Below are 27684 nucleotides of genomic sequence, written 5' to 3'. Positions count from 1 at the left end.
TTTCTTTCAGGATATCTATCTATTTAAAAAAAATTCCTTCTGCTCTCTATCATCTATCCACCTGTTTGTACCCCGATTGCAAAGATAAATTTTTTTTTTTTTTAAAGATTTTATTTATTTATTTGACAGAGACAGAGACAGCGAGAGCAGGAACACAAGCAGGGGGAGTGGGGGAGGGAGAAGCAGGCTTCCCGCAGAGCAGGGAGCCCGATGCGGGCCTCGATCCCAGGACCCTGGGATCATGACCTGAGCCGAAGGCAGACGCTTAACCAACTGAGCCACCCAGGTGCCCTGCAAAGATAAATTTAAGGTCATTTGTAAGCATATATATAAATGTGGGAGGTCGAGATAAGATAGAAGTGAGAGAGAAGGATGAGAGAAGTTAGAATGTGAAAGGAGATAGCTCAGATCAGCGAATATTGAGTCTACTTCAAGGCACAGTGATAGACCTTTGATATATTTTTGTAGTTTGGAAACTACATTTAGTACCTTGTTAGTACTTGTTGCTTTTCCAACACTTACAAAGTAGGAGATTGTGTAGCAGTTTTTATATAGGAAGTAGTAATTTAAATGAACATGTCTGGGAGTTTTATTTATCCGTAAGTTAACCGTGAGTCAACTACCTCACTGAATTCTCTTTCAAATGATTTTTTGTGTGCTTGTTGGGAGGATGTGGGATGATGATGAAATTTTGTCTTTGAGCTTTTCTATATTTTCACAATTATATAGCCAGAAAAAGCCCACATGTTTTAAAATAAAACATGACACTAAAAAATATAAGGTAGTATGCCATACAGTTCTGGGTTACAGGTGATTTTAAATTTCCTCTTAAAAAATTTTGTTTTTCGGAGCGCCTGGGTGGCCCAGTCAGTTAAGCATCTGCCTCAGCTCGGGTCATGATCCCAGGATCCTGGGGTTGATCTGCACGTCAGGCTCCCTGCTCAGTGGAGAGTCTGCTTCTCCCTCTCCCTCTGCAGCTCCCCCTGCTTGTGCTCTCTCTCTCTGTGTGTCAAGTAAATAAATAAAATCTTCAAGTTTTTTTTTTCTGTTTTCTCCAAGCTTACCACAGTGGTAGGGGGAGGAGAGGCAGGCGAATATAATAACTTAAGAAACTAATACATTTTCCCATCTTTTTTTTTTTATAGTTTCCAAGCTTTTTGAAGGAAAAATAAACATAATAACGTGCAAATTTAGGTTTCTTAGCACCATTCAGCCATCAGTTAATTATAAGAAGCTAATATACAATACTGAGAACACTTACGTTTATTAAAACTATCTTTATTCTTTTTACAAATTATAAGTACTAGTGGACTTATGTAAATAAGCTAAATTATGAAGATCAGAATATGAGTATATATAAATATTCACTAATCTGAATCTCTGCTGCAAAATTCAAGTGTGATATTTGAATATAAATATGAATATCCCAATACCATTTACCGACAGCTGCTTACACTGTGGGGGAATTAGAAGCATATTTCATGTGGATAAATAATTAGCATTTGGCAAAAGCTGCAGTTAAATTTCTGAATAGGGGCCCAGCCTGTTCTGAAACTTGTACCATATTACATCCTTTATTCCGGAAAAATTACACTGTCTTACTATTTCCCGAACACATTCAACTTTGTGCTTCTATACATTTGCTCATACTGTTCATTTTGCCTGAACTGCACTTACCCCATCTCTGAGTTCTGCAATCCCATCCATCCACCTTGGCCCTCTTCAGATACCAGCTTCTTCAGAAGAGGTTCCCAGACTACCCCCAATGGAAAGCAAGCTCCCTTGCTTCTGCACCCCTGCAGGGTCTTGATGATTTCTTCTCTGTGCTCGTTTTGACCGTGTCCTAGGTAGCAAACCGCTTGAGGATAGGGTCTGTCTAGTGCTCCTTTGAATGCCCCTGCAGGTGCCTAGTATCTGTCAAACAGAATCGAGTGAATGAATATTGCTAAGTGTTTTTTCTTGTGTGGGATGTTCTTTTTTTTTTTAAGATTTTATTTATTTATTTGACAGGGAGAGACACAGCGAGAGAGGGAACACAGGCAGGGGGAGTGAAAGACGGAGAAGCAGGCTTCCCACTGGGCGCAGGGAGCCCGATGCGGGGCTTGATCCCAGGACCCTGGGATCATGACCTGAGCCGAAGGCAGACACTTAACGACTGAGCCACCCAGGCGCCCCTGGGATGTTCTTTCTAGGCTTTAGCTATCACTTATCACTCCAGTCAGTCAACAAATACCTATTACGTGCCTTCTGTATGCTGGGTACCTGAGATAAACAGGTGAAAGAGAAAGGCACGTCCTCTGTCTCGAGTTCCAGCTATTAGGAGGCAGACAATCTACGCGAAAACCAATAAATCAATGACCGTTTTAGACAAAGTAAATACTCAGAAGGCAACGTAGTAGAAAGTACCTTTGGGTGCTGCATTAGCTAAGGAGGCCAGGGCAGGCCTCCTAAACAAAGGACAATTCAGAGTTGAGAACTGAATGATGAGAGCGACACAGCCAGGGGAAGATCTGTGGGAACATTTTTTTAAGCAGAAGGAACAGGAAGCATTCAAACCCTACGGTGGGAACGGTGGGAACGAACCTTGAGTGTTTTAGGGACAGAAGGAAGAGGGCGTTGTAGGTATAGCCCGGTGAAGGAGGCCAGGGCTAGAGAGGGATGTTCAGGACACTGATAAGAATCAGATCAGAGCATTGTGGACCGTAATAAGGAATTCGCTATGCGAAGCCTTTGGTAGTTCGTAGACTCTCTTTTTTTTTTTTTTTTTTTTTAAGATTTTATTTATTTATTTGACAGAGAGACAGCGAGAGAGAGGGAACACAAGCAGGGGGAGGGGGAGAGGGAGAAGCAGGCTTCCCACTGAGCAGGGAGCCCGATGCGGGGCTCGATCCCAGGACCCTGGGACCATGATCTGAGCCGAAGGCAGACGCTTAACGACTGAGCCACCCAGGCGCCCCAGTAGTTCATAGAAAATGAATACAAACCAATTCATATCCAAATGAATTCTCCATCTTGTTTTTTGTAGGTACTGGCCATGATGTTCACTACCTTGTTATAATGAGTTAGATGTTAACTTGGTATCTACAAATACAAAAATATTTCTGTACTGAAGACAAGTACGTTACAGACATAAGTGCCATTCTTAAGAATTACATGTTGGCAATGCTCAAGTTACTGTACATAAAAAAAATTAGTGTCACCACATAATGCCATAAAATTAAATGTGTTTCCAGTAAACTATAGTTTTGAGTGTGTCTTTTCTGGTTTCTGAGGTTGTTGGAGGAAAAGTGAATTTAGACTACTTCCTCTTAAGAGCTATTTGTATGAGTGTAATTCAATTTGGAGTATTTTTTAAAATAATTTTTATTAATTTTTTTTTTATTATTATTCAGTAAACTCTACCCCCAGCGTGAGGCTGTAACTACTCACAACCCTGAGATCAAGAGTTGCCTGCTCTACTGACTGAGCCAGCCAGGCACCCCCAATTTGGAGTATTTTAGTTGGTCAAGAATACCATAATACATATTAGATGTGTGTGTATGTCCAAATCCCTGAAGTGGCTTAATAAATATGACTTAATTACTGAGAATGGCAAATAAATAGAATATATCTAATCTCATCGGTCAATGCAAATGTTTAGGTATAATTTGTTTCTAATTTCACATGGCACAGGCCTGGCGTTCCCTGTCATACGCCTCGTGGGTGGGAGAAGTGCGTGGGAAGGCCGAGTGGAAATCTACCATGCTGGTCAGTGGGGGACTGTCTGTGATGACCAGTGGGATGAAGCGGATGCAGAAGTGATCTGCAGGCAGCTGGGCCTGAGGTTTGTTTTTATTCTCATTTTGTTTAAGTTGTGGAATCCATTCTTTCCATACCCAGAGGTAGGCGCCTGCGTGTTTAAATTGTACATTTCCTCAAACAAATAGAAAAAGTCACCTTGCGATCTTTGTACTAGGCTGTAGGCTCCCTGAAGAGAATTTATATGTACCTATAGGTCTAACCTGTTTATGTCTGAATTCGGTTGATTTTATATGCCTGAGAATCTCAGCCTTTTACTCCTTTTCATTAATCGTATTTACATTACCCCAGGTAATGACCGGTACTGTCAGTAGCTGAGACTTACTGAAGTCATCTGCTGAAACTCCTTGTTAGGCTTTAATTGAAGTTCGGCTTCTCTCCCCAAGTATGATCTCAACTTTTGACTTTGCTTTCTTATTTTTTAGGTATGTGCTTAGAACAGAGGATGTTTATTAATGTGCAAAGGAAATAATCCCCACGTAGGATGTGGAAATGAAGCGTGTGTAATAAAAACAGCAGTATGATAATCAACATTCCATGTTGCTTGAGTTGTGATTATTCTGGAATAGTATGTTGTGATTTTGGATTTTTAATCCCTTTGTTTAGTGATTCTGAATATTGGTATAACAAGCCTAAAAGTTTCTCTAGAATTATATTAGGGGATTGGGGCGCCTGGCTGGCTCAGTCAGTTGAGCGTCCAACTCCTGATTTGGCTCAGGTCATGATCTCAGGGTCGTGAGATGGAGCCCCTCAATGGGCTCTGTGCTCAGTGTGGAGTCTGCTTGAGATTCCCTCTCCCTCTGCCCCACCCCCTGTCCCCCCACACTCTCTAAAATAAGTAAATAAATCTTAACAAAATAAAATAAAATTAGGGGATCTTTTCAAAGTTGATATTTTACTTTAAATTTGTAAATTTCTTCATTTAGAGCTTTGCAAGTGGTGATGGGGAGGCCTCTTTAGATCAAAGGTTTTCTGTTCATGTATCACTTTCTTTTCAGTTAAGCATAATCCTTGACACTGGAGCATGATTTTTGAACCTTAAACCATTTTTACTCATTTGTTTTGCAACTGTTTTTGCAACTGACCCCCCCCCTTTTTCAAAACTCTATACTGAAGCAATTTAAAGTAAAATACTGACATTTATCATTTTATCTCTAAATACTTCAGTACGTATCTCTTAAAAATAAGAACATGGTGCTACATGGCCAAATTAACATTATCACAACTAATATAATTGATAATCATTCTTTTTTTTTTTTTAGAGAGAGAGAGTGTTTGTGAGCGGTGGGGGAGGGGCAGAGGGAGAGAGAGAGAATCTTTTTTTTTTTTTTTTTTAAGATTTTATTTATTTATTCATGAGAGACAGAGAGAGAGAAGCAGAGGGAGAAGCAGGCTTCCCGCCGAGCAGGGAGCCCGATGCGGGACTCGATCCCAGGACCCTGGGATCATGACCTGAGCCGAAGGCAGACGCTTAACCATCTGAGCCACCCAGGCACCCCAAGAGAGAGAGAATCTTAAGCAGACTTCACACCCAGCATGGAGTCCTACTTGGAGCTGGATCTCACGACCTTGAGATCATGACCTGAGCTGAAATCAGATGCTTAACTGACTGAGCCACCTAGGTGCCCCATTGGTAATCATTCTTAACATTTTCTAATATCCCATCACATTCAATTTCCTGTAGTGGCCCCCACAATGTTCTTGACAGATGGATTGTCTTAAGCAGAATTTAGTCCAGGATCATACAGTGCATCTGGATGTTGTGTACCTGAAGTCTCTTTGAATCTAGAACAGCCTCTTGTTATTCATGACACTGACTTGTGGAAGAGACAGAACGGTTGTTCTGGAGAATGTCCTTTCCTCCTGGATTTGTCTCATTTCTTCCTACTGGTGTCATTTCATTTACTCCTCTGGCTCTTGTGATTCCTGAAACTGGAGTCTAGATCCGAAGCTTGATTAGATCAAAGCAGATATTTTGGCCAGGATTTATCACAGGTGATGTGTCTTGGGGTCTTCCCATTGCTGAGGCCAAGCTTGAGCACTGGGTTGAGGGGGCATTGGCCTGATCCTTCACTGTCAAGTTACATTTCCCCTGTAACTGATTCTGGGACCTAATTGCTATTTCAGAGTTCATGTGTAGGACAGGACCGGCATGGCAAATCCTGTGTCTCTGGAGCTTATAATTATCAGTGGTGTGAAGTTTACTGGTATGATCATTTTCTTTGGGTGGGTTAGAAATAAGGCCAACCAGTTCTTGTTGAGAAAATTGTTATTAAACATTAATTTTGAGATTACATTTTCAAAATGTTCTGAGGGGGTATCAATTTCAATACCAATTTCCCTCAAATTTCCAGGTGTTGGTTATGGATTCAACACAGCATAAAATTATCATCATGTGCCCTGTACGCAAAACAACCTGGATTTGAGTCCCACTTCTGGAGATGAGAAAAGTTAGATCCCCTCATCTGTAACATATTTCTTGACATACAGGGACTGTTGTCTAACAGCACAGTTAGCTGTTAGCACACATAATATGCATATAATACACATTGACTATCGAGGTCAGTCAAATTAGGGACTGTTATAGTTGAAAGATGTTATTAACAATCAAAGTAAACCGAGTATTTGGTGGTAGATTATCCAATACTATTTCTCTATCCAGGAGTTCTATTTAGTTAGCCGTATCTATGAATTTCATATTTTTTGAAACATTCTAGTGTGTGTATATGTATATTTACCAGGTTACCAATTACGTGGTGCTAATTGATTTTCAAGTTAGTTACTAAGAAACCTATGTCTTTGCCAAAAATATTAAGAACTTTAAGGGCAGAGTAATAGCATATTTAACATTGCTAGCTGCAGTATGGATTACTCTAAATTTAAGCTATAAGGCATTTTTTTTATTATTAATATATTTCTGTGGGGAAAAGGCAGGTTTTGTTGCATAGAAAAATGCATAGAAAACTTAGAGTATTGGGGTACCTGGGTGGCTCAGTCGGTTAAGCGGCTGCCTTCGGCTCAGGTCATGATCCCTGGGTCCTGGATCCCTGAGTCCGTGTCGGGCTCCCTGCTCAGCGAGGAGCCTGTTTCTCCCTCTCCCTCTGCCTGTTGCTCCCCCTGTTTGTGCTTTCTCTCTCCCTCTCTCTCCGTCAAATAAATAGATAAAATCTTTAAAAAAAAAAAAGAAAATTTAGAGTATCATAGAGATACACCATGAATATTGATTGTATTTATAGTTACAGAAGCGATTCTAAAAATTTATGTTGTAATGTAGAATTCTTTCTTGAGAGCCAAAGATTTCTTTCACTTAAATAAACAGTTCTAAAACAAAGACCATGTTGACAAACAATAGTCTATTACGTAGAAAGGATACAGAGATGGAATCACCAGGAAGATTATATTGATGTTGGACACATGCGAGGGCCAAGTGTTTCCATCTTTCTCGAGCATTAACTTATTGCCATCTTTTGTACGAGGAGATTCATGTTTGGAAAAGTAATTGAAAGGAAACATATCTCCAGATATACAAGGCAGCAAAAACCTCCACGAACCTGGGCAACAACCGATGATTCAGCTTGGTAGACATTTGTTTTTATTGTAAGCACACTGATGCTCTGAGCTGATAGTGTTTGGTTTTGCCTTTCTTTCATTTGATCTTACAATTATCTCCTAAGTTCGCATTAAAGCAATATTCTGCAACTGCTCCTCCTTTACAATTTGTTTGCTTATTTAGTGCCACGGCACTTTCAGATGAAATAGCTTTTAATGGCACATGTTTGATAACAGCATAATTGTTGCTTGTCTCAATTTATGATTTTTTCCTTAAGCAAATGTCATCTCCATCTTATTTGTTTGTTGAATTCCCAAAGGGAAACTACATCATGCCTCCCTGGAGTGGCGGCTACAATTTCTTCGGGAGACACTGTCTTGTTGGCTTTCATTTTTCAATGGTGTCTGTAGAGTTTGGGAGCTGGCAAGCTTCCTACACACAAAAGAAATCACTGTACTTTTGATACTCAAATTTGAGTAACCCACAACTTGGAGAAAGATTAGGAACAGGAAAGGAGGCAGCCAGATGTTAGGAAATTGTCTTGAGAACGTGTGTGTACACAGCGAAGTTTCAGGTGAAGACGTTTGTTTTTATTTATTTTTATTTACTTAAATTCAATTAGCCAACATATAGAACATCACTAGTTTCAGATGTAGAGTTCAGTGAATCATCAGTTTCATAGAACACCCAGTGCTCATCACAACACGTGCCCTCTTTAATACCCATCACCCAGTTACCCCATTCCCCCACCCTCCTCCCCTCCAGCAACCCTCAGTTTGTTTCCTACAGTTAAGAGTCTCATGGTTTGTCTCCCTCTCTGATTTCTTCCCATTCCGTTTTTCCCTCCCTTCCCCTATGATCCTCTAGGCTGTTTCTTATATTCCTCATATGAGTGAAACCATATGATATTTGTCTTTCTCTGATTGACTTATTTCACTCAGCATAATACCCTCCAGTTCCACCCATGTTGATGTAAATGGTAAGATTTCATCCTTTCTGATGGCTGAGTAGTATTCCATTGTACATATTCCACTGTATATATATACCACATCTTCTTTATTCATCCATCCGTCGATGGACATCTGGGCTCTTTGCACAGTTTGGCTATTGTGGACATTGCTGCTATAAACATTGGGGTGCAGGTACCCCTTTGGATCACTACGTTTGTATCTTTGGGGTAAATCCCTAGTAGTACAATTGCTGGGTCATAGGGTAGTTCTATTTTTAGCTTCTTGAGGAACCTCCATACTGTTTTCCAGAGTGGCTGCACCAGCTTGCATTCCAGGTGGAGTTCCTTTTGTGCAGTTAAAGTGAAAACATTTCCCATGTCTTTCAGGACTCTTAAAAGCATAGTTTAGAACTATGACATCATATTTTATTGTGTGGATATGCCATAATTTACATAGGGATTTAAAAATTGTGAACACATCTTTCTTAGTTTTTTTTTTGGCTATAAAATTATCATACAAAACCATTTTATTGAGTATTCAGAATAAAAATCTGGTACAAATTGCTTTTAAAAAGTACTTCTTTGCTTTTTTATTTTACTGTTCATTAATTTTTTTGTATTTTATAGATTTTACCATAAAGACAACCTGGAGACCTTGTGTGACAGAAGAGGAAATTAGGCCCTCTAAGATTACCCAAAGCCCTAACGTCATACTGTTAAGTGAGAACCAAAATCCTTTTTTTTTTTTTTTTAAAGTAGGAGCCCAGTGAGGGGCTTGAACTCACAATCCTGAGATCAAGACCTGATCTGAGATCAAGATGAGATCAAGAGTCGGATGCTTAACTGACTGAGCCACCTAGGCGCCCCAAGAACCAGAATCTTGAGATTTATGGTTCCCAGTGTAGAATTTTTTTCTTTCATGTCATACTATTTGCAAAATAGCCAGGTGTTAATAAGAATAAATACAAATATAGGACTGAAAGAAATAGAGAATTCAAGAGATAAAAGTTCATTGTAGGGAGAAAATGCTGATAGACTGTATTTGAGGTGCCATAGGTACCCCACTGAAAATGCCCCAGGAGGCTGTAAGATAGCAAAGTGTTTCAGAGTCAGCTCTGTAGCCAGACAAGCTTCACCAGCAGTGGTGGTGTAATGCTGGGCAAATTACCTAACTTCTGGGCCTCAGTTTCCTCTTCTGTAAATTGGGGATCATAATATTGGGTTGTAGGGAGGATTAAATGAGTTAATACACATAAACCTGGTAGACCAGTGCCTGGCCTTTAGTTTGTAAATTTTTAACCTAAATATTGTACAAAAAAAATGATACTAATCTTTTAAGTCTCTAAAAATGTGTTAGCTAAGAATGCATTCTTACTGTGTTGACTGTTGTAACATTCAGCATCTTATATGTTCAGTGGCCATCGATATTTCTTCTGTGAATAGCCTCATCTTCTCCATGCCCCTATTTTTTTTAATGTTTGTTGTTTTGTCTCTCATTATAATGTAATTATAACATTATTATTATTAATTTCTAAGAGTTTTTTCTTCTTTGATTGCTGTTACGTATTACAAATATTTCTTCCTGCCTGTTGGTTTGCCTTTTGACTCTGATTATGGTGTATTTTGCTATACAGTAGTTTAAATTTATATGTGGTTAAATTAAACTTTTTCAGTTTTTCTGACTTCTGGGTTTCTTATCCTACTCAGGAAATCCTCTTTGTCCCAAGGTGGTGTTATCCTTATACTATGTTCTTTATTTTATTCCAATACTTCTTAGCCCTCCTTTCTTCCCATCCTCACCCTTCCTTCCTTCCTTCCTTCCTTCCTTCCTTCCTTCCTTCCTTCCTTCTTTCTCTCTCTCTCCCTCTCTCTCCTTCTCTCCTTCTTTCTTTCTTTCTTTCTTTCTCTCTCTCTCTCTCTCTCTCTCTTTCTTTCTTTCTTTCTTTCCTTCTTTTCCTTCCTTCCTTCCTTTCTCTTTCTTTCTTTCTCTCTTTCTTTCTTTCTTCCTTTCAATATTTAGATCTTTAAACCATCTGGAATTTCCTTTTTGTTTCTGTTATGAGTTAGGGATCAAATTTTATCTTCTTCTGTATTCCTTATACAACCTAATTCTGGCTCAGTGAATTGTACCCACTGAAATGTTCTTACGTAGGGTCTTTTTCTTTCCTGGCATTTATCCCAGGGCAAAGATCCAAGAAGGCTGTTAATTGGCCTTCCTCCAAAGCTTTCCTTCCTGGCTTCTCCATGACCTGCATCAGTCACCCTGTCTCCCCCTTATCTGTTCTGCAACTTTCAGTGTTCTCTAAATCAGCTTCCATATTTGCTTTCATGAATCTCTTTCCTTTAGAGCAAGGGTCACCAAACTTTTTCTGTGAAGGGCCAGATAGTAAGTACTTTGGACTTTGCAACTACTCAGCTGTGCCTTTGTGGTGCAAAAGCAGCCACAGACACTAAGTTGGAATAAGTGAGGCTTTGTTCCAGTCAAACCTTATTTCTGGACAGTGAAATTTGAATTTCATAGGATTTTCCCATGTCAAAAATTACATTCTTGATTTGATTTCTTTTCCCTACCATTTATAAAATGTAAAAGCCCCTCGTAGCGCATGGACCATATAAAAACAGGTGGTGTGCTGAATTTATCCCTTGGGCTGTAGTTCGCTGATCTCTGCTCAGGAGCCGCCAGCAAAGGCTTCTTTGCTCCCATCCTGGATTCTCCCTTTTCACAAAGATGCAGCAGGTCTCAGGAACGCAACTCCAAGCGCTTCCCTTCTTGTTTGAACCAAACTCAGTAAAATAGCACAGTACAGTTCAGTTATTCAGGCTTCCAAATTCTGGGACTAAGTCACAATCGGTATGTGACTTGAAAGTTTTATTTCCAGTGGGTATCACACTGTTCCCCTGTTCAGTTTAGTCTGAATGTTGTATGAAAATACTGTCTTTTGGAAGGGGTATTTATTCTACTAGGGGCAACTTAAAACAGGATAATTTATTCACAGCCTTATAGACTACCATTGCAAGATCATTTTGGTATAGAATATATTTTTCTGGGAGCATATATGCTGTCTTTAGAAAAACATTGTTTTGGCTATTACAATTGTTTTTGATAAAATGCCTATGTGCACTAAAACGCTTGAAATTGTTGGCCTCTGAGGATCTATGTCCCTACCACAGGAATACCAAGTTGAGTGATGTAAGTCATAGAGTAATGATCTTTTGGGCCATCATCTTGTAATCCTTAATAAAAAACAATACAGATTTGTCTGGTATCTTATAAGCTACGAATTACTCCCATAAGTATATTCTTTTAAAAACGATTTTAAAATAAATAGATGAGTAAAACACATTTACAACCTTAAATCCAGAAAATGTTGAGATTTTTCACTGATTCTCCCTTTCCCACCATTCCCCTGACTTGGGGAGCGGGGAGAACAAAAACTGTGTTGTTTAAATGAAATACCAAATGGTTTTTAGATCAATTGCTTAGCAGTGAAAAATATGCTGTTCATCAGCTATGAGGGGGGAAGCTCTTGATAGTGCCAGGAGGGAAAGGGGACCAACGTTTATTGAGTTCTTACTTTGCATCAGTTTAATTCTTATAACCCTGCAAGGGAGTGGTTATCATCCCTTTGCTCAAAAGAAGCATTTTATGCCTGGAATGTTTTTGTAACTTCCCCAGGGCAGTTTCACTTGTTAAAGATAGAGCCCAGATTTGAGCCCGAGGGTCTGTTTCCACATCTACTGTTCTTCCTCAAAGATTCTGCTTGGAAAGAATAAGCTTTTTGACATGGACAGTAATATATGAATACTTATATATGTCCATTACACTCTTCTGTGGGGACACAGATACACATTGAAACAACTGGAAACTTCATTTAAAAAATCCTATTAATTGAACATTGATTCCCTCTTTCTGGAAGAGTAGAAATGGCTTTTTGTTCTGTCATGTTTCCCCTAGTAAAACAAATTCACTCACAAAATTATTTGATAATATCATCTGTGTTAGGATATTTTTTTCTTTCACATTTGTCTGATTAGCACTAGATATTAATCCTTAATATTTGTTGGGGCAGACTTTTCAGAGTTCCCTGTATGACAGATATCAGATAGTGATTCAAGTGTGAGGATTCTGAATTTTAAAATTTTAACTCCAACAAAATATCTTGCATAAGCTACCGTCTTTTTCTTTTCCTCCCTGCTTCACACCTCCTCCTATAAACATTCCTTTATCCTTCCTCTTGCAAACTCTGAATTTTAAACAGAAAATGGGTCAGGTGATAATGGAACAAGTATTTGCTTTAATGGTTAAAGGGTTTAACTTTCAAATGTTTTGGGATTTGTTTTAGACATGTGTTCTCTTAAAAGAAACTTCTATAGTATCTAGTAAAATTAGTCAAACAAGTTCTTCTTTAACCAGGAAGTTGATTATCCAAGACTTGGCCATTGCTGGAGTACTATAATCATTTAGCAAACTCTTTTTTCCCTTCGATATATTTTGGTTGTAAATTCTCAAGGTAGTTATAAAGTTATGAGAAAAAGGCAACTAAAATAATGGGGAATATTATTGAATATTGAATGGGGAGCATCATTGTAAAACAAACCAAAAATATGAATGTTCTACTCTAAAAATTAAAAGGCTAAAAGGGGTTGACATGGCAATTTCTGAAGTTATTAATTATTTTGACAGTCAATTGTGATCTTCTTCACTGAAATCTGGGGTTCTAGAATGTGGGATCACTTTGAATTGTGGGAGAAGTAAATTTAGTACACATAAATTTGAGTGGAGAGATGTTTTAGTTAGAAATATGTTTGGCTCTGAGTGACAGAGAACTGGAAGTAACAGTGGCTTAAATAAGATGAGAGTTTATTTGTCTCTCAAGAGACCAGAGGTAGCCAGCTCCAGGCTAGTCTAGTGGTTCCACAATCATCAGGCCCCAGGCTTTTTCTTGCTTGTAGTTCTCTCATTCTTAGTGTGGCACCTCATGGACTAGTATAGCTTCTCAAGCTCTGGGCATCACCTCTGCCTTGCAGTCAACAGGCAGGAGGATGTGGGACAAGGATACATCCTGGAAGTGATACACGACAACACTTCTACCTAAATATCTGTGTTCAAAACTTAGTCATCTCAAATGGGTACAGAGTTTCAGTTCAGGATGACTAGAGTTCTGGAGATGGTTGGTGGTGATAGTTGCACAATAATGAGGAGGTACTTAGTGCCCCTGAACTGTACACTTAAAAATGGTTAAAATGGTAAGTTTTATGTAATGTATATTTTAAAACAAACAAACCTAGTCATCTGGAAGGAGAAGAGGCTGGGAAACGGGGTCTTTACTCAGGATAGCCATTGCCCTCCTAAAAATCGGAGGTTCTGTTGCTAACGAAGAAAAGGAGAGTGAGTATGGGGCAGTAACTTGCAGTCTAAAACTAAATTTGTGATGGCCAAAAATAGAAAGAGCAACAAACAAAGGAACAAGAAAGGAGTACAGCAAGTCATGTATGACCTGTGGAGTGAATTGGTCAGGGGAAGTATGGATTAATCATAGTTATACATTTCCTGGGGCAAAATAATTCTGTCAGATGAATTTTTGGTGTCTAATCCAGAATTCTTATCTTTGTTCAGTGGCATTGCCAAAGCATGGAATCAGGCGTATTTTGGGGAAGGCTCTGGGGCAATAATGTTGGATGAGGTACGCTGCACTGGGAATGAGCTTTCTATTGAGCAATGTCCAAAGAGTTCCTGGGGAGAGCATAACTGTGACCATAAAGAAGATGCTGGAGTGTCCTGTACCCCTCTAACAGGTAGGAGTTTCACCCCATTTATCTACCAACCCTTGCCCCCAGCACCATCTGGCCTTACCTTCTCTTCTCCTCAATTTAGATAATATAACTAAATGAGCATGCCAGTAAATCCTACTAAACTAAAACAAACTAAAAACAAAACAACTCACGAAAAACAAAAACCAAACAACTGACACAAATTGTATATCAACATGGTATGTCCTTGTTCATAAATATTTCTGAATTTTTCACTTTTTTTATAACATATAAAAATGTTAAAACATATAAATATGTTTTAGAACATATAATTTTTTGTAATATATAGTGCCCAATAATCAAAATCAGTGTGCAATGATAAATTTCACATTATTAGGTATATACTTAAGTCCATTTATTTATTGACCTGCCTTGACTCTCAGAATGTGTTTATAGCTAGTGAAACTGTATTGATGGGATTGTTGGTTAAAGCACACCAGTAAAGGAGCCAAGTTAATTTGGCTGTGCTCAATTCTCTGACTATTCCAAATTGTAGCACACTTGTCTGGATGTGTCTCATATGTTATAAGAAGGGCATGTCTGATACAAATGAGTGTGTGTGTATGTTTTGTGGGAAGAAGAGGCAAAAGGACAGACGAGAAGTCAGGTCATTACAAACGCATTGTTTCTATGGTAAAAAGAACTTAAAGAAAAAAGTTCGGGTTTTAATCTCTCTTGAAAAAACCAAAATAAAAACTTCAGAGGGCCCATGAAATGCTGAAGTTATACCTTTTTATTTACATAGTTCTATACATGATGTTGTTTTTATTTATTAGCAGAATAACACGTTTATGTACGATAGAAATATAAAACTTATGCCAGATTTTAAACCAGAGCACATCATCTTCTTGGGTCTCCATTTCCTCCTCTTTCACATGAGTAAAGTCTTGTAGTGTTACTGTGACGGTCAGATGAGGTAAAATGTGTACCAGTGTTTTGCAGACTATAAAGTGTTACATTAAGAAGTGATTGTGTTGCTAAGAGACCATTTACTTTAAAGATCCCAGAGAATCATGAAAGTAAGACCTTTACTCAGGATTATTTATATGTTTCATTTGGGGATGTTTGTATTATTTTGCATGGGAAAGGCTTTTAAATCCACTTGTTGAGGGATAAATTTATTGTATATCTGCTTAGAAGCTCTTAACAGGGTTCTATGGGAATTAATTATTCATTGAACTCATAAGCTTCAAATTCAGATCTGTATTATCAATAAAAGAACAAAAGCGAGACATGTACTCTAGCTTTTATAATTTATGAATGCCTAAGTAATAATAAGTGCATTGACATGATAGGTCACACTTTAACCAGAATAGCTTTTTCTGTCTTCATATTTCAGTATTTTTTCATTTGCAGTTAAAATTTTGAACTATTTCCAAGTTACTGTTTTCTTATTTTTTAAATGTAAATGACTAGTATTTCTCATACTTACCAAGATTGAAGCTACAAGAAATCTCCCAAATATTTGTTTAATCTGGAGAAATCTAAATAACTACTTTGGAATTATATCAGAATATATTTTTCTACTCAGGAAATAGGAGCACAAATAAGAAGAAAATAATATTTTGTTAGGACAGATATGTGTTATGTCATACTTCAGAAACAATCAAATGACCTCGGATCATTGAGCACCGTCCCAAAATAAGTTTAACAAAAAGCCTAGAGAGAGACCTGAAGGGGTGATAATTCTAGTGAAGTTAAAATGTTGTTCTCCCTGTTTTTGATCATTGATTTGCTTAGTCCCTGTGTCTCCTTCTTACCACAGATGGGGTCATCAGACTTGGAGGTGGTAAAGGCAGCCACGAGGGCCACCTGGAGGTGTATTACCGGGGACAGTGGGGGACTGTCTGTGATGATGGCTGGACTGAGCTGAATACATATGTGGTTTGCCGACAGCTGGGATATAAGTAAGGCCCATTGATATGAGGAAGCTAAATGGCAAATTATATTTTTAAAATTCTCCTTTTGTAACCCTTACTTGTAATATCTATAATACTAACAATATATGTTCTCTGTCATCTGTCTACCTCTGTCTACCTACCTACCTATTCACCTCTCTATATATGGAAGAACAAAAAAACCCCAATTAAAAAAATATGTTCTATGATGATGAATAACCGTATCTTGTTATTTATCTCATTACCTTTCCTGTCACCACCTTTCTTCTTTGAGTAATTGGTTAGAGCCAGGGGATGACTTTTAAGTTTCTTTGTGTCTATTCAAGTAAGACCGTATGCTTCGAATGCTCGTCTCATTCTGACGCATCACTTCTATTAGATGTTGTTAGTTCTGACATCATTGTGTCTAAAATTGCAGGGAAGTCCAGTGTCAAATGCTTTGGTATGACATTATTCCCTTTCTCAAATGTGATGATAATTATCACTTTTACTTGAGAAAAACGGCCTTCTTGTCATGAGATGACCTTTCGAACTCACCCTTGACCTGACTCGTAAAAGCTCGTATCACATTTGGGCCGTGTATTTCGTGTCACACATGTACTGCATTCCAGAGTAAAGACCTCAGTTGGTTGAAGTAACTGCAAATGATGCCTTTTAGCTACTATTTGAATGAAGCCCATGAATGCCCATTCTTTCTTGTTTTTCATATTTCTCTGTCATGTTTGAATTAATTGTCTCAAGCTTGAAAAAATTGGCAAAATTATTCCATGCTTGAGATAGAACTAATTGCAAATATGCACTAAACCTTAAAAATATACTTTCATCCAAGCTAGGTATGATCATGTTTAAACATATTTTTAAATTTGTAAAAGTAGTATAAAATATTAGAGTTTGGAAAATAAAAATTAAGAACTATCCATAATTTTCCCATTCTTAGAATACTATTATTATTATACCTTGTGTGTATAATTTAATAACAGCTCTAATAGTATGTACTTTTTCAATCCATATTTCTTACCTTTATATTACTACAGTCATAATTTTTTTTTAAAGATTTTATTTATTTATTTGACAGAGAGAGAGAGAAACACAGCAAGAGAAGGAACACAAGCAGGGGGAGTGGAAGAGGGAAAAGCAGGCTTCCTGCTGAGCAGGGAGCCTGATGCGGGGCTTGATCCCAGGACCCTGGGATCACGACCTGAACCGAAGGCAGACGCTTAACGACTGAGCCACCCAGGCGCCCCTATAGTCATAATTTTTTAATGACAACATAATGTCCATTGAATGTTCATACCATAATTTACTTAATATTTAGGTTAGTTTAATTTTCCTGTTATAAACAATGATATCATGAAGATATAAATACATGTTATTGCCCAATATTTTGGATTTTCGTGGGCAGTGCATTTATAATTATTGTGTCAAGCGGTGTGACATACCAGCCAAAGAGATATTAATATTTAATTAATAAGAATTACTTAATAAATGCTATTTCATCTTTCCGTGAATCTCTGTTAGGCCTGAGAACTGTATTCCGTTTTCACAGATTTAGAAAGATTCATAAATACTATTAGTTACTATATTCATATTTTTCCTTATTAATAAAAACAATGGAGTGATAGTTTTTCTCCATATTTTATTGATTTTGTTTCACAAATATATTCAGTTTTTCTTGTATATACAGAGTATCAGAACTTAATGGTTCTAAAAATGTTCTCACTAATATTTGTTAAAAGTTCTAAATGATTGTGTTAGAAGGTAGAATAGGCATGGCCCACATTTACTTTTTGGTTTACAGAGGAATTTCTAAAACAGCACCATTTTGAACTGAGGAAGGGGTGAACTCTGGGTTTCTTTTTACAAATGAAATCCCAAAGTAAAATGACCTCTTGTTATCTGTTATATAGTTGATATGGACAGAGAGTAATCAGATTGATGCATTTTGTAGAAAAATGGTGTAAGATCAAAGTGGTAGCAATATGAGGTTTAGGATAATTTTTCCTTGCTAAGATTTGATTAGTCAGCAAAATGGAAATCTTAGAATAATTAAAAGTTGCACTGTTTTAATTTATTAAAATGTTCATTTTCTTAAATAAATGTAATAAATAAGTGCCCAGGAAAGTAACTGGGAAAATTCATGCCAGAAAGAAAGATCTCTTCATATTTATACAGAAATAATAAAAACATTCAGTGAAGGAAGTGACTGATATAAAATTTTATGAGTAAGAGTTTAATTACTTAGACTCTTAGAACTGAAAGACCCCTTAAATAATTTTTAGCTCAGTGATTTCTGGAGGTTTGGGTTTTACAGAAAAAAAACAAAAAACAAAATTGGGGGAAGGATGAATGAAAGTAGAGACTGACTTAGTTACCAACTTTTTATTTTGCAGATCTTTCCTATTTCCACAATGTATATATTAATTATATTTTTTTGTAGAGCATTGTTACAAATAAAGTCAACTAGAACTCAAATATAATTTATAAAAATTTTAAAAATCAGATTTATGTAACCTTATGAAAAGCGAAGAGCATCACCATTATTCTGATTTTGGTGGGCCGAAATCCAAGTCTGATCATGGATTGGGTGTAGTGCTTGAGGAATCACTGAACTAATATACAGTTTTTATTTTGGAAGAGATGATACCAAAGAAGTCTAGAGAAGCTGATGAAATCAGGTGAGCTCAGGTGGCTCTTGAGAGGCTGGTATAAGACAACTGTTCTAATTTTATGGTTCATGGTGTTATTTCCATTGTCAGGAATTCTCTCTGGTTGGTGAGTTAAATTGTAACCAAAACACAAGAATGAATGGGAAAGAAGGATTAATTATCCATTAGGTACCTGTGGAATCAATCGAAAATTGTTAAAATGATCAAAATGTGTGATGGGGTGAACACAGCTCTTAGAATTGTGTCCTTCAGAGTTTATTTATATTTTTTAGATTTATTTATTTATTTATTTATTTGAGAGAGAGAAAGAGAGAACGAGCGGGGGGAGGGGCAGAGGGAGAGGGAGAAGCAGGCTTCCTGCTGAGTAGGGAGCTCAATGCAGGGCTGGATCTCAGACCCTGAGATCATGGCCTGAGCCGAAGGCAGACACTTAACCGACTGAGCCACCCAGGTGCCCTGGAACTGTGTCCTTCAGATAAGAGAAAGAAGAAACACTTATCCTCTGGAGTCATGATGTTTAATTAGGTTGTTTGTTTTTTGATTTGTGGTTCCTTGAAACAAGAGACAGCAGTTCTATGCATGATGTTCATTTTATTGCCACAGATACGGCAAACAATCCCCTGCAAACCACTTTGAAGAAAGCACAGGGCCCATATGGTTGGATGACGTCAGCTGCTCGGGAAAGGAATCCAGTTTCGTTCAGTGTTCCCGGAGGCAGTGGGGAAGGCACGACTGCAGCCATCGGGAAGATGTTGGTATCACCTGCTACCCTGGTGGCAATGGATACAGACTATCTCTGGGTGAGGATTGGCCACAGCTTTGGAGTATCCATAATTCAATAGCCACTGCACCTCTATCCACTGGTCTGGAATGGGAAGCATTTCTCAGCTTTGGCTTTTTTTTTTAGTCAATTTTCTATAATGCTCTAAATAAATTTTTCAGTCTTTCCACCAATGTTATAAAATTTCTATTCCTCAAGTTATTGTTCTTTACATAGAAGCTTAAGTTTCTCACTAAAAATCTTTATAATCACATGTTCTGAAAGGTGGAATAAAGATGCTGCGGTGTCCATTCCTCCCCTCGTTGGTCACCTGTTCTGATTCTCATTCACCTTGAATTCTAATGACCAATTTGGGACAGGATTTTAACAAATTGCAACAAAACAATAGCTCTCTCTCCTATCCCCCATCATTTACTTCTTCTTTAGTCCCGAGGCCTTGCCAGTCACTGGTCACCAGCCTTTATTGCTCTGTACTAAGATAGATCTTTCAGGTTTCTCAGTGGGTTCCTGAAAGGATTTATTGGAGTAAATAACCCATTCGTCTTTCTAAGATATCCTGTTACTCTAGAAACCCATCTGTGTCCTTTACTATTCCCCCATTCCAAATTTTGTTAGATTTGTAGTCAGATAAAAGGTAACTAGCTCATCTAACAGTCTGGAAATATTTGTGGGTAAAGGTCCTTTTGTGAGCAGAGAGCAACTACATGTCCTTGACAGACTTAACATCTGACTGTTGTTAACCTCTTAACATCTTTTGAGGATGGCAGAATAATTATGAATGAAAAATATAGAGGGAGATATTAAAAAGACTTGCCAAGACTACCATGGCTCCATTATATATCTAAACACATAGATTTTTGGTGAATAGATGTTAAAATAATCACAAGTGGTCTTTACTTTTCACCCTCAGAGTTGTATCAACCCCTTTTGTATCGTCCTATTTTGAGACTGTGAAGCTTTAATCTTCACATTATAAAATAACAAAACTTGTTGAATCCCACAGTATTAGCTGTATTGTATACTTAAGTTTATCAAAGTATATAGTTGATTCCTCATTGTACTCTAACCTGTGAGATCATGGTGACTCACTGCACTAATCTAGCATTGTACCAAGTAGAAATACAACATTTTACTCCACTCCTTACAGGTCACACTTTCAATTTTGCTTTTCATTTGTCCTCCTTTTTGGTTCCTTTCTTCTTCTGGGGGATTTCTGATCCTTCCAGGATTATGTGATGAGTGATTGTATGTAGCTGGGGGAGATAGAACCTGTTTGCTAGACATGGATACCCTTGGCCCCAGATAGCAGGTATTTGGATCATGAAGTGATCTGCTCAGGCACACTGCATCAGTACTCCAGGTGATGAAGTACTCTAAATACTATACAAAATATTATAATCTGAGTTCTCTGAAGGCCTGTGTGGTTAAATGTATGCATATGGTCAGGCAACAAATTTTTCCAGTTCCCCTGCAAATCTTTAATTCTAGGATTCTAGATATATATTTTAAAAATTTAAAAAGCTGAGGATGATAATTATTAATAAAACATGTGATCGTTTTTATAAATGTCTTTGGTCCTAATTTCCGTAATACGTCTATTAACGATTCATTTGTCTGAAGAACGTTATGTCTGAGCCAGATATACTTTTGGAATAGAATCATATTACTACTGATTCATCCAAAGAGATCATTATTACTTTCCCACTTATCAAAAAGGACTGCATATTTAAAACAGAAACTTAGAGAAGGAAATCATGGAATAGTAATATAAAAACAGCATTTTAAAAACAATTGATTTTTTACTTCTTTGGCACTGTAGTAATGAGCTGTTGGATTATTACTGTTTTCAAGTATTTGAAAGGTAACTTGTGGACCTTAACTGTAGATGTGAATTGAAGTCCTCAAAATTAATAATTGTTCAATAGGCACTTTTTATATTTGGGTGTGTGGTAAATGGAATGCTCAAAAGCAATATTCTAATTCAATAAAAGTAATTCTAGTAAGAATGCAGTTAATACCTATGTGAGTTGGGGGAAATTTGTGGGATGGTGTGTGGATTTGTCATTTTAATATTGCACTAATTGTTGTTTTTTTTTTTTTAAAGATTTTATTTATTTATTTGAGACAGAGACTGAGGCCTTTCTCCTTGTCTTATTTATTTATTTATTTTTAAGATAGCATGAGGGGGGGGAGGGTCGGGAGGGTCAGAGGGAGAAGCAGACTCCCTGCCGAGCAGGGAGCCCGATGCGGGACTCGATCCAGGGACTCCAGGATCATGACCTGAGCCGAAGGCAGTCGCTTAACCAACTGAGCCACCCAGGCGCCCCTAATTGTTGTTTTTTATTTCTACACCTAACATGGGGCTCAAACTCATGAGCCCCAGATCAAGAGTTGCATGCTCTTCCGAATGAGCCAGCCAGGCGCCCCAATATTGCACCAATTGTAAATTTCAGAGTATTAAATCCTAGAGAGATTTCATTCACAGTGAGATGGTCTTTCACCCAATTTTACAGTATAAAATTTTGACTTTACCTTAAGCTAAATTTTATCTTCTAGAAAAATATTATTTTCTAGAATAATGTATTAAATCAATGTTACAGGAAAATTAAAATAAATACTGGAGGTCCAAGTTTGAAATATATAATTAAATTATGTATAATTTAAGATACTACATACCCATAGTACTATTTAGTTTTCCCAAGCATTTTATATTTAAGATTTTAGAAATAAAACGTATATTATTGCTACCATAACAAAAAGAACTTAAACAGTAAGGTGGTGTTGATAGAATATCATCCAAATTGTCATCCAATTTTCCCTTCAAGCATTGAAAATCCAACGATTTTGTAAAATGAAGGGCTGAAATTAGGTTCAGAAATACTGCATGCATTATTTATACAAAGCATGCACCTGAGGCTTTAAAAACACTTTATCATTTTTATTTTTATGGTATATGAAAAACTGCCCATAGAATGCCTAGAATGGAATGTGGAGATCTCATTCCATATGCACATGTTTTCTTAATTTTGGACCAAACATCCAAAAATGTAAAAATTAAGAGCTTTAAGAAAAGAATTTCACCTTTTTTGGGTTTTTTAGTTTGAGGATCACTTTACACCTTATTCCTTTTAAAAAAGACTCCAAACTTTCAGATACATTAATAAGAAATGTAAAGTTTCGGGCGCCTGGGTGGCTCAGTTGGTTAAGCGACTGCCTTCAGCTCAGGTCATGATCCTGGAGTCACTGGATCGAGTCCCGCATCAGGCTCCCTGCTTGACAGGGAGTCTGCTTCTCCCTCTGACCCTCCCCCCTCTCATGTGCTCTCTCTCTCTCATTCTCTCTCTCAAATAAATAAATAAAATCTTAAAAAAAAAAAAAAAAGAAATGTAAAGTTCCAAGTATACTGTGTTTTGTGCCGTGGCTAAAACCCCAAGTTTTTTAGCTAACGTAAGCAGTGCATAGAGTAGGCACTCCATAAACATTTGTTGATTTTGACTTTGCTTTATTGATTCTACTATGATACCTGTCCCACAATGTCAGTATGACAGGGACAGAAATTAAAGAGCCAACAACTCGGGCAATAACGAAGAGGGATGGAAAAGTATAAAAATGGATCAGAAGAATCAAAGTAGGACATGGCCACGTTGCTAACAGTATTTTCTGTCAGTAAACAAATGTCAATCTAGTAATTTCATATGCTGGTTTAAACAGAAATGATATTTTGTTCTTTAGCTGCTTACTTCACCTCCTTAGTTCTGCTGATTTCAGCTTGCTTCATGGTCTTCCCTAAACCCTTATCAGTAAATCTCAGGGGCCGTGAAACTGGAGACCCTTCTAGTAACTACGTAATCTGAAGGGTATTAGTTTGCTTAGGCTGCCAAAACAAAGCACCACACAGTGGATGGCTTAACAACAGGTATATGTTGTCTTACATTTCTGGAGTCCAAAACCAAGGGGCCATCAGGTTTGGTTCTTTCTGAGGCTAAGAGGGAAGGCTCTGTTCTAGGCCTTTCTCCTTGTCTTATTTATTTATTTATTTTTAAGATTTTATTTATTCATTTGACAGAGAGACACAGCGAGAGAGGGAACACAAGCAGGGGGAGTGGGAGAGGGAGAAGCAGGCTTCCCGCTGAGCAGGGACCCTCACATGGGGCTCCATCCCAGGACCCTGAGATCATGGCCTGAGCCAAAGGCAGACACTTAACGACCGAGCCATCCAGGTGCCCCTCTCCTTGTCTTATAGATGGCCGGCTTCTCCCTGTGCCTCTTCACATAGTCTTCCCTCTGTGTATCTCAGTGTCCAAATTGTCCCTTTTTATAAGGACATCAGTCATAGTGGATTAGGGCCTACCCTAATGACCTCACAGTTCAACCCAGGACAGTATGCAAGGTGCAGTGAGGGCTTTCAGTTAAATAGTACCATATATATTGGTGTTGATAGAGATATGTGAAATTCTACAAATGACTTCATTTGCATAACTTAGATAAACCTCAATTTGAAAGAGATCAGTTTCTCAACTTTTTAAAAAAACAGCATGACATTTTAAAAAATTTTTATTACTTTTATTTTTTAGCTTCAGCATTTAAAAAAACTGAGGTATACTGAACATATAACATTAGTTTCAGGTGTACAACATAATGATTCAATACTTTGTATACATTGTGAAATGATCGCCACAATAAGTCTGATTAACACCCATCACCTTACATAAAATTACATACAAAAATTTTTTTTCTTGTGTTGAGAACTTTTAAGATCTACTCTCAGCAACTTTCAGATATGAAATATAGTATTATTAACTATATTCACCATACTGTACATAGCATCTCTTTGTAATCTTAGTAATTTTTATACCTTAAGCCCTTCTTTTGGAGTAAATAGGAAGGCTGAAATGTAAATTGTCCTTGTTAGCTGCCTTCCTTTCTTTTTTTTCCCCTACACATTCAAGTTATCCATGAATGCCAAGAAATCTCAGCTTTGGAGTATAAATTTCTAGCTATGTTCAAGGATAAATGAGCAGATGTGAAACAAAAACAACTCTAAGGAAATATCTTTTACTATTTAGAAGTTAATGGTAATAAAATAAGACCATTCACAATTTTGCAGTGCTAATCATTCATTCATCATTCATTCATTCATTCATCAAACAGCTACTGCATGTCCTCTGTATGTGAGGCACTGTTCCAAGTGCTGGGCATTCATAGTTAAGCAAGTGAGTACTCTGACCCCAAGGCTTCAAAAGATATTGCAAAAGTGGATACAGTTTTTTATTAATACCTCTTTTCTCTCACTCTCTCTTGTATTACCCAGCTGATTTTATAGTTGATACAGAAATGAATTGTATTTTATAAAGTCTCTCATACTTTAAAATCAGTTTTCTGTTTTGGCTTTTCTAATACTTTCAAATCATGACTTAGGTTTTCCTATCAGACTGATGGATGGAGAAAATAAGAAGGAAGGACGAGTGGAGGTGTTCATCAATGGCCAGTGGGGAACCATTTGTGATGATGGCTGGACTGATAAGGATGCAACTGTGATCTGTCGTCAGCTTGGCTACAAGTAAGAAAAACTGAATTATTTGGGTTGGTTACTTGATGAGCATTTCTGACTTTTTAGGTTTGTTCTAATGAATTATTTCTTACCTAAAAATAATTTCTGTGAATCAATTGGAAATACTGGCAGCATGCTGGCTTGATTCCAAATTATTAAGAAATACTAAGGAGAGTCTACTTAAATTTTTCTATTTTCCCAAAAGCAATATACACTGTTACATAAGAAATACAGCTTTTGGGGCACATGGCTGGCTCAGTTGGGAGAGCATGCAACTCCTGATCTCAGGGTCCCCAATTCAAGCCCCATGCTGGGCCTAGAGCTTACTCAAAAAAAAAAAAAAAAAAAAAAATGGAGCTTTTATCTAATAGCAAATGGTCTAATAATTCTTGACTATTTATAATACTGCTTGTATCAGGCACAGGTGGTAATCTTTTCTCTGTGAGTTAGGTTTCAACACTGTAGCCTTTCTAAGAGACTCTGGAATTATTGAAATTGGGGTTGGTTCTCCTTATTCACAGTAGTTACACTCTCTAAAGTCACTGTATTAGCAAATACTGAGCCATCACTTCTAGAGTTAAGGTTGAACAAGGGGATGCTCTGCCTTCTTCTTTTAGCTTTCAAACTTGCAAAGAGTTGAACATTTTGGTCTGTTAGTATCTTTTTTTTTTAAATTTTTCGGCTTAAAAATTGATGATTTCACTATTTATTTATTTATTTTAAAGATTTTATTTATTTGACAGAGAGCGAGATAGCGAGAGCAGGAACACAAGCAGGGGGAGCGGGAGAGGGAGAAGCAGGCTTCCCGCCGAGCAGGGAGCCCGATGCGGGGCTCAATCCCAGAACCCTGGGATCATGACCTGAGCCGAAGGCAGACGCTTAACGACTGAGCCACCCAGGCACCCCGATGATTTCACTATTTAAATGCCGGTGACACACAGTGCTCAAGGGCTATCCAGCATTCCTGAGTGCAAGAAGGCCGTGATGTGCTTTCTGGAGAAAATAAGGTGGTAGATAGGCTTCATTGAGGCACGAGTTAATGTGGAAAAACATGGCACCAAACAGACTGGGAAAAGGACTCTTGTTTCAGTTTGAGAGCTGAAATAAATAAGCAGATTATCTTCTTGTGAGACCTCAACTGGGCAATGCACATGTTTTGAGGCTTTGACATGTCTGCAAATGACTATGAAAACACTGTGAGTATTGATTTGTTAGCTGCAAATATATGGAACATGTTACAGTTTAGAGATTATGCAATTTAAACGAATATGCATAAATTGACGAGCTCGTAATAGTTACTAATATTGGTTTGGATTTTAAAATATATCTTTAGGGGTGCCTTAGTGGCTCAGTCGTTAAGCGTCTTCCGTCGGCTCAGGGTCCTGGGATGGAGCCCCGCGTCGGGCTCCCTGCTCTGCGGGAGGCCTGCTTCTCCCTCTGCTTGTGCTCTCTCTGACAAATAAATAAATAAAATCTTAAAAAAAAAAGTCTCTTAAGTAAATCAGTAATTTAATGTTATTATAACAAATTGGATAATCATCTTCTAGTGCACAATCTGTAATTTACCATCTAAAAATATTTACATGAGAATCATTTGGATATTTGTTCAATCTAAACATACTTAAATGTTTTTATAATTTCCCACTAGGGGAAATGGATTTCATGTAAGAACATGAGTAGATGTTTTTCCCCTAGGTCTACTTTGAATTGTTAAAAATCTTTAATAAGGCATTTGTTTGTAGAAACCAATCCAGAAAACTTTTAAGCTATCAAAAGGTTTGGGTCTTATTAATAGGAGTTCCAGAGATCTGTCCCCCAGTCAGCTATATTATATGTGAGGCTTCATCCTTGGAAATACAGAGAATCAAAGTAGCATTAGAAAGCATTTCCACAATGGGAGAAACAAAAATGAAGTAATAAAACCCAGGAAACATGAGTGGTAACTAATGTAGGATATGCTTAGAGTAAACAGAAAGTAAAAGGCATTATTTAATTATGTATTACATGTTACATAATATCTGACAAAGTCTAGCATAGGAGCATATTATTTTTAGAGGGCTGAGAGAGAATGTGTTGCTATCAGTTACACTTGTTAAGATAGACTAAATAACTGTGATGGAAATTCCATTCTATTTGAACTTTTTTGAATCCATTAGCATATGTTTTCAAGATGACATTGTTATTGAACTGCATATTTATTGTAGTATCCCTTAAAAGAATCTACAAAATAGTGTGTTCCTACTGAGTTATTAGAGACCTAAAATTAAGTATATCTAGTTTTTATCTTACAATTAAATTGATGCAAAGGATTTAATTTCTTGCATATTTGTGTATGACATTTAAAAGTAGAACTGTTATATCACTCTAAATTATAATCCAATGGAATATCAGTATCATAGTGACTTGATGCTCTCTGTCATCTATTTAAAAGATACAGGAGAGGTCCCTGGGTGGCTCAGTGGTTAGGCATCTGCCTTGGGCTCGGGTCATGATTCCAGGGTCCTGGGATCGAGCCCCGCACTGGGCTGCCTGCTCCGCAGGAAGCCTGCTTCTCCCTCTCCCACTCCCCCTGCTTGTGTTCCCTCTTTTGCTGTGTCTCTCTCTGTCAAATAAATAAATAAAATCTTAAAAAAAAAATACAGGAAAATGCTCTTCTTTGACCTTCAGAAATTTTATATAG

The 27684-nt window shown here is 37.5% G+C and overlaps 1 protein-coding gene across 1 annotated transcript in view; it reads left to right on the top strand.

Annotated features, from left to right (window-relative positions):
* The window catches only part of PRSS12 (serine protease 12), a 74820-nt gene that overhangs the window by 18979 nt on the left and 28157 nt on the right, over positions 1-27684 (top strand). The window contains exons 4-8 of the mRNA XM_035030333.1: positions 3673-3823; positions 13915-14093; positions 15874-16015; positions 19276-19472; positions 24872-25013. Of these exons, the coding sequence (XP_034886224.1) occupies positions 3673-3823; positions 13915-14093; positions 15874-16015; positions 19276-19472; positions 24872-25013 (811 nt within the window). The remainder of the gene's footprint in view (positions 1-3672; positions 3824-13914; positions 14094-15873; positions 16016-19275; positions 19473-24871; positions 25014-27684) is intronic.

This window comes from Mirounga leonina, unplaced genomic scaffold, assembly GCF_011800145.1.
Source record: "Mirounga leonina isolate KUSES-001 unplaced genomic scaffold, KU_Mleo_1.0 Mir_357, whole genome shotgun sequence".
In the NCBI taxonomy this organism is placed as follows: Eukaryota; Metazoa; Chordata; class Mammalia; order Carnivora; family Phocidae; genus Mirounga; species Mirounga leonina.
The sequence above is the reverse complement of the archived record's forward strand: the minus strand, read 5'-3'. Positions and strand labels throughout refer to the sequence as shown.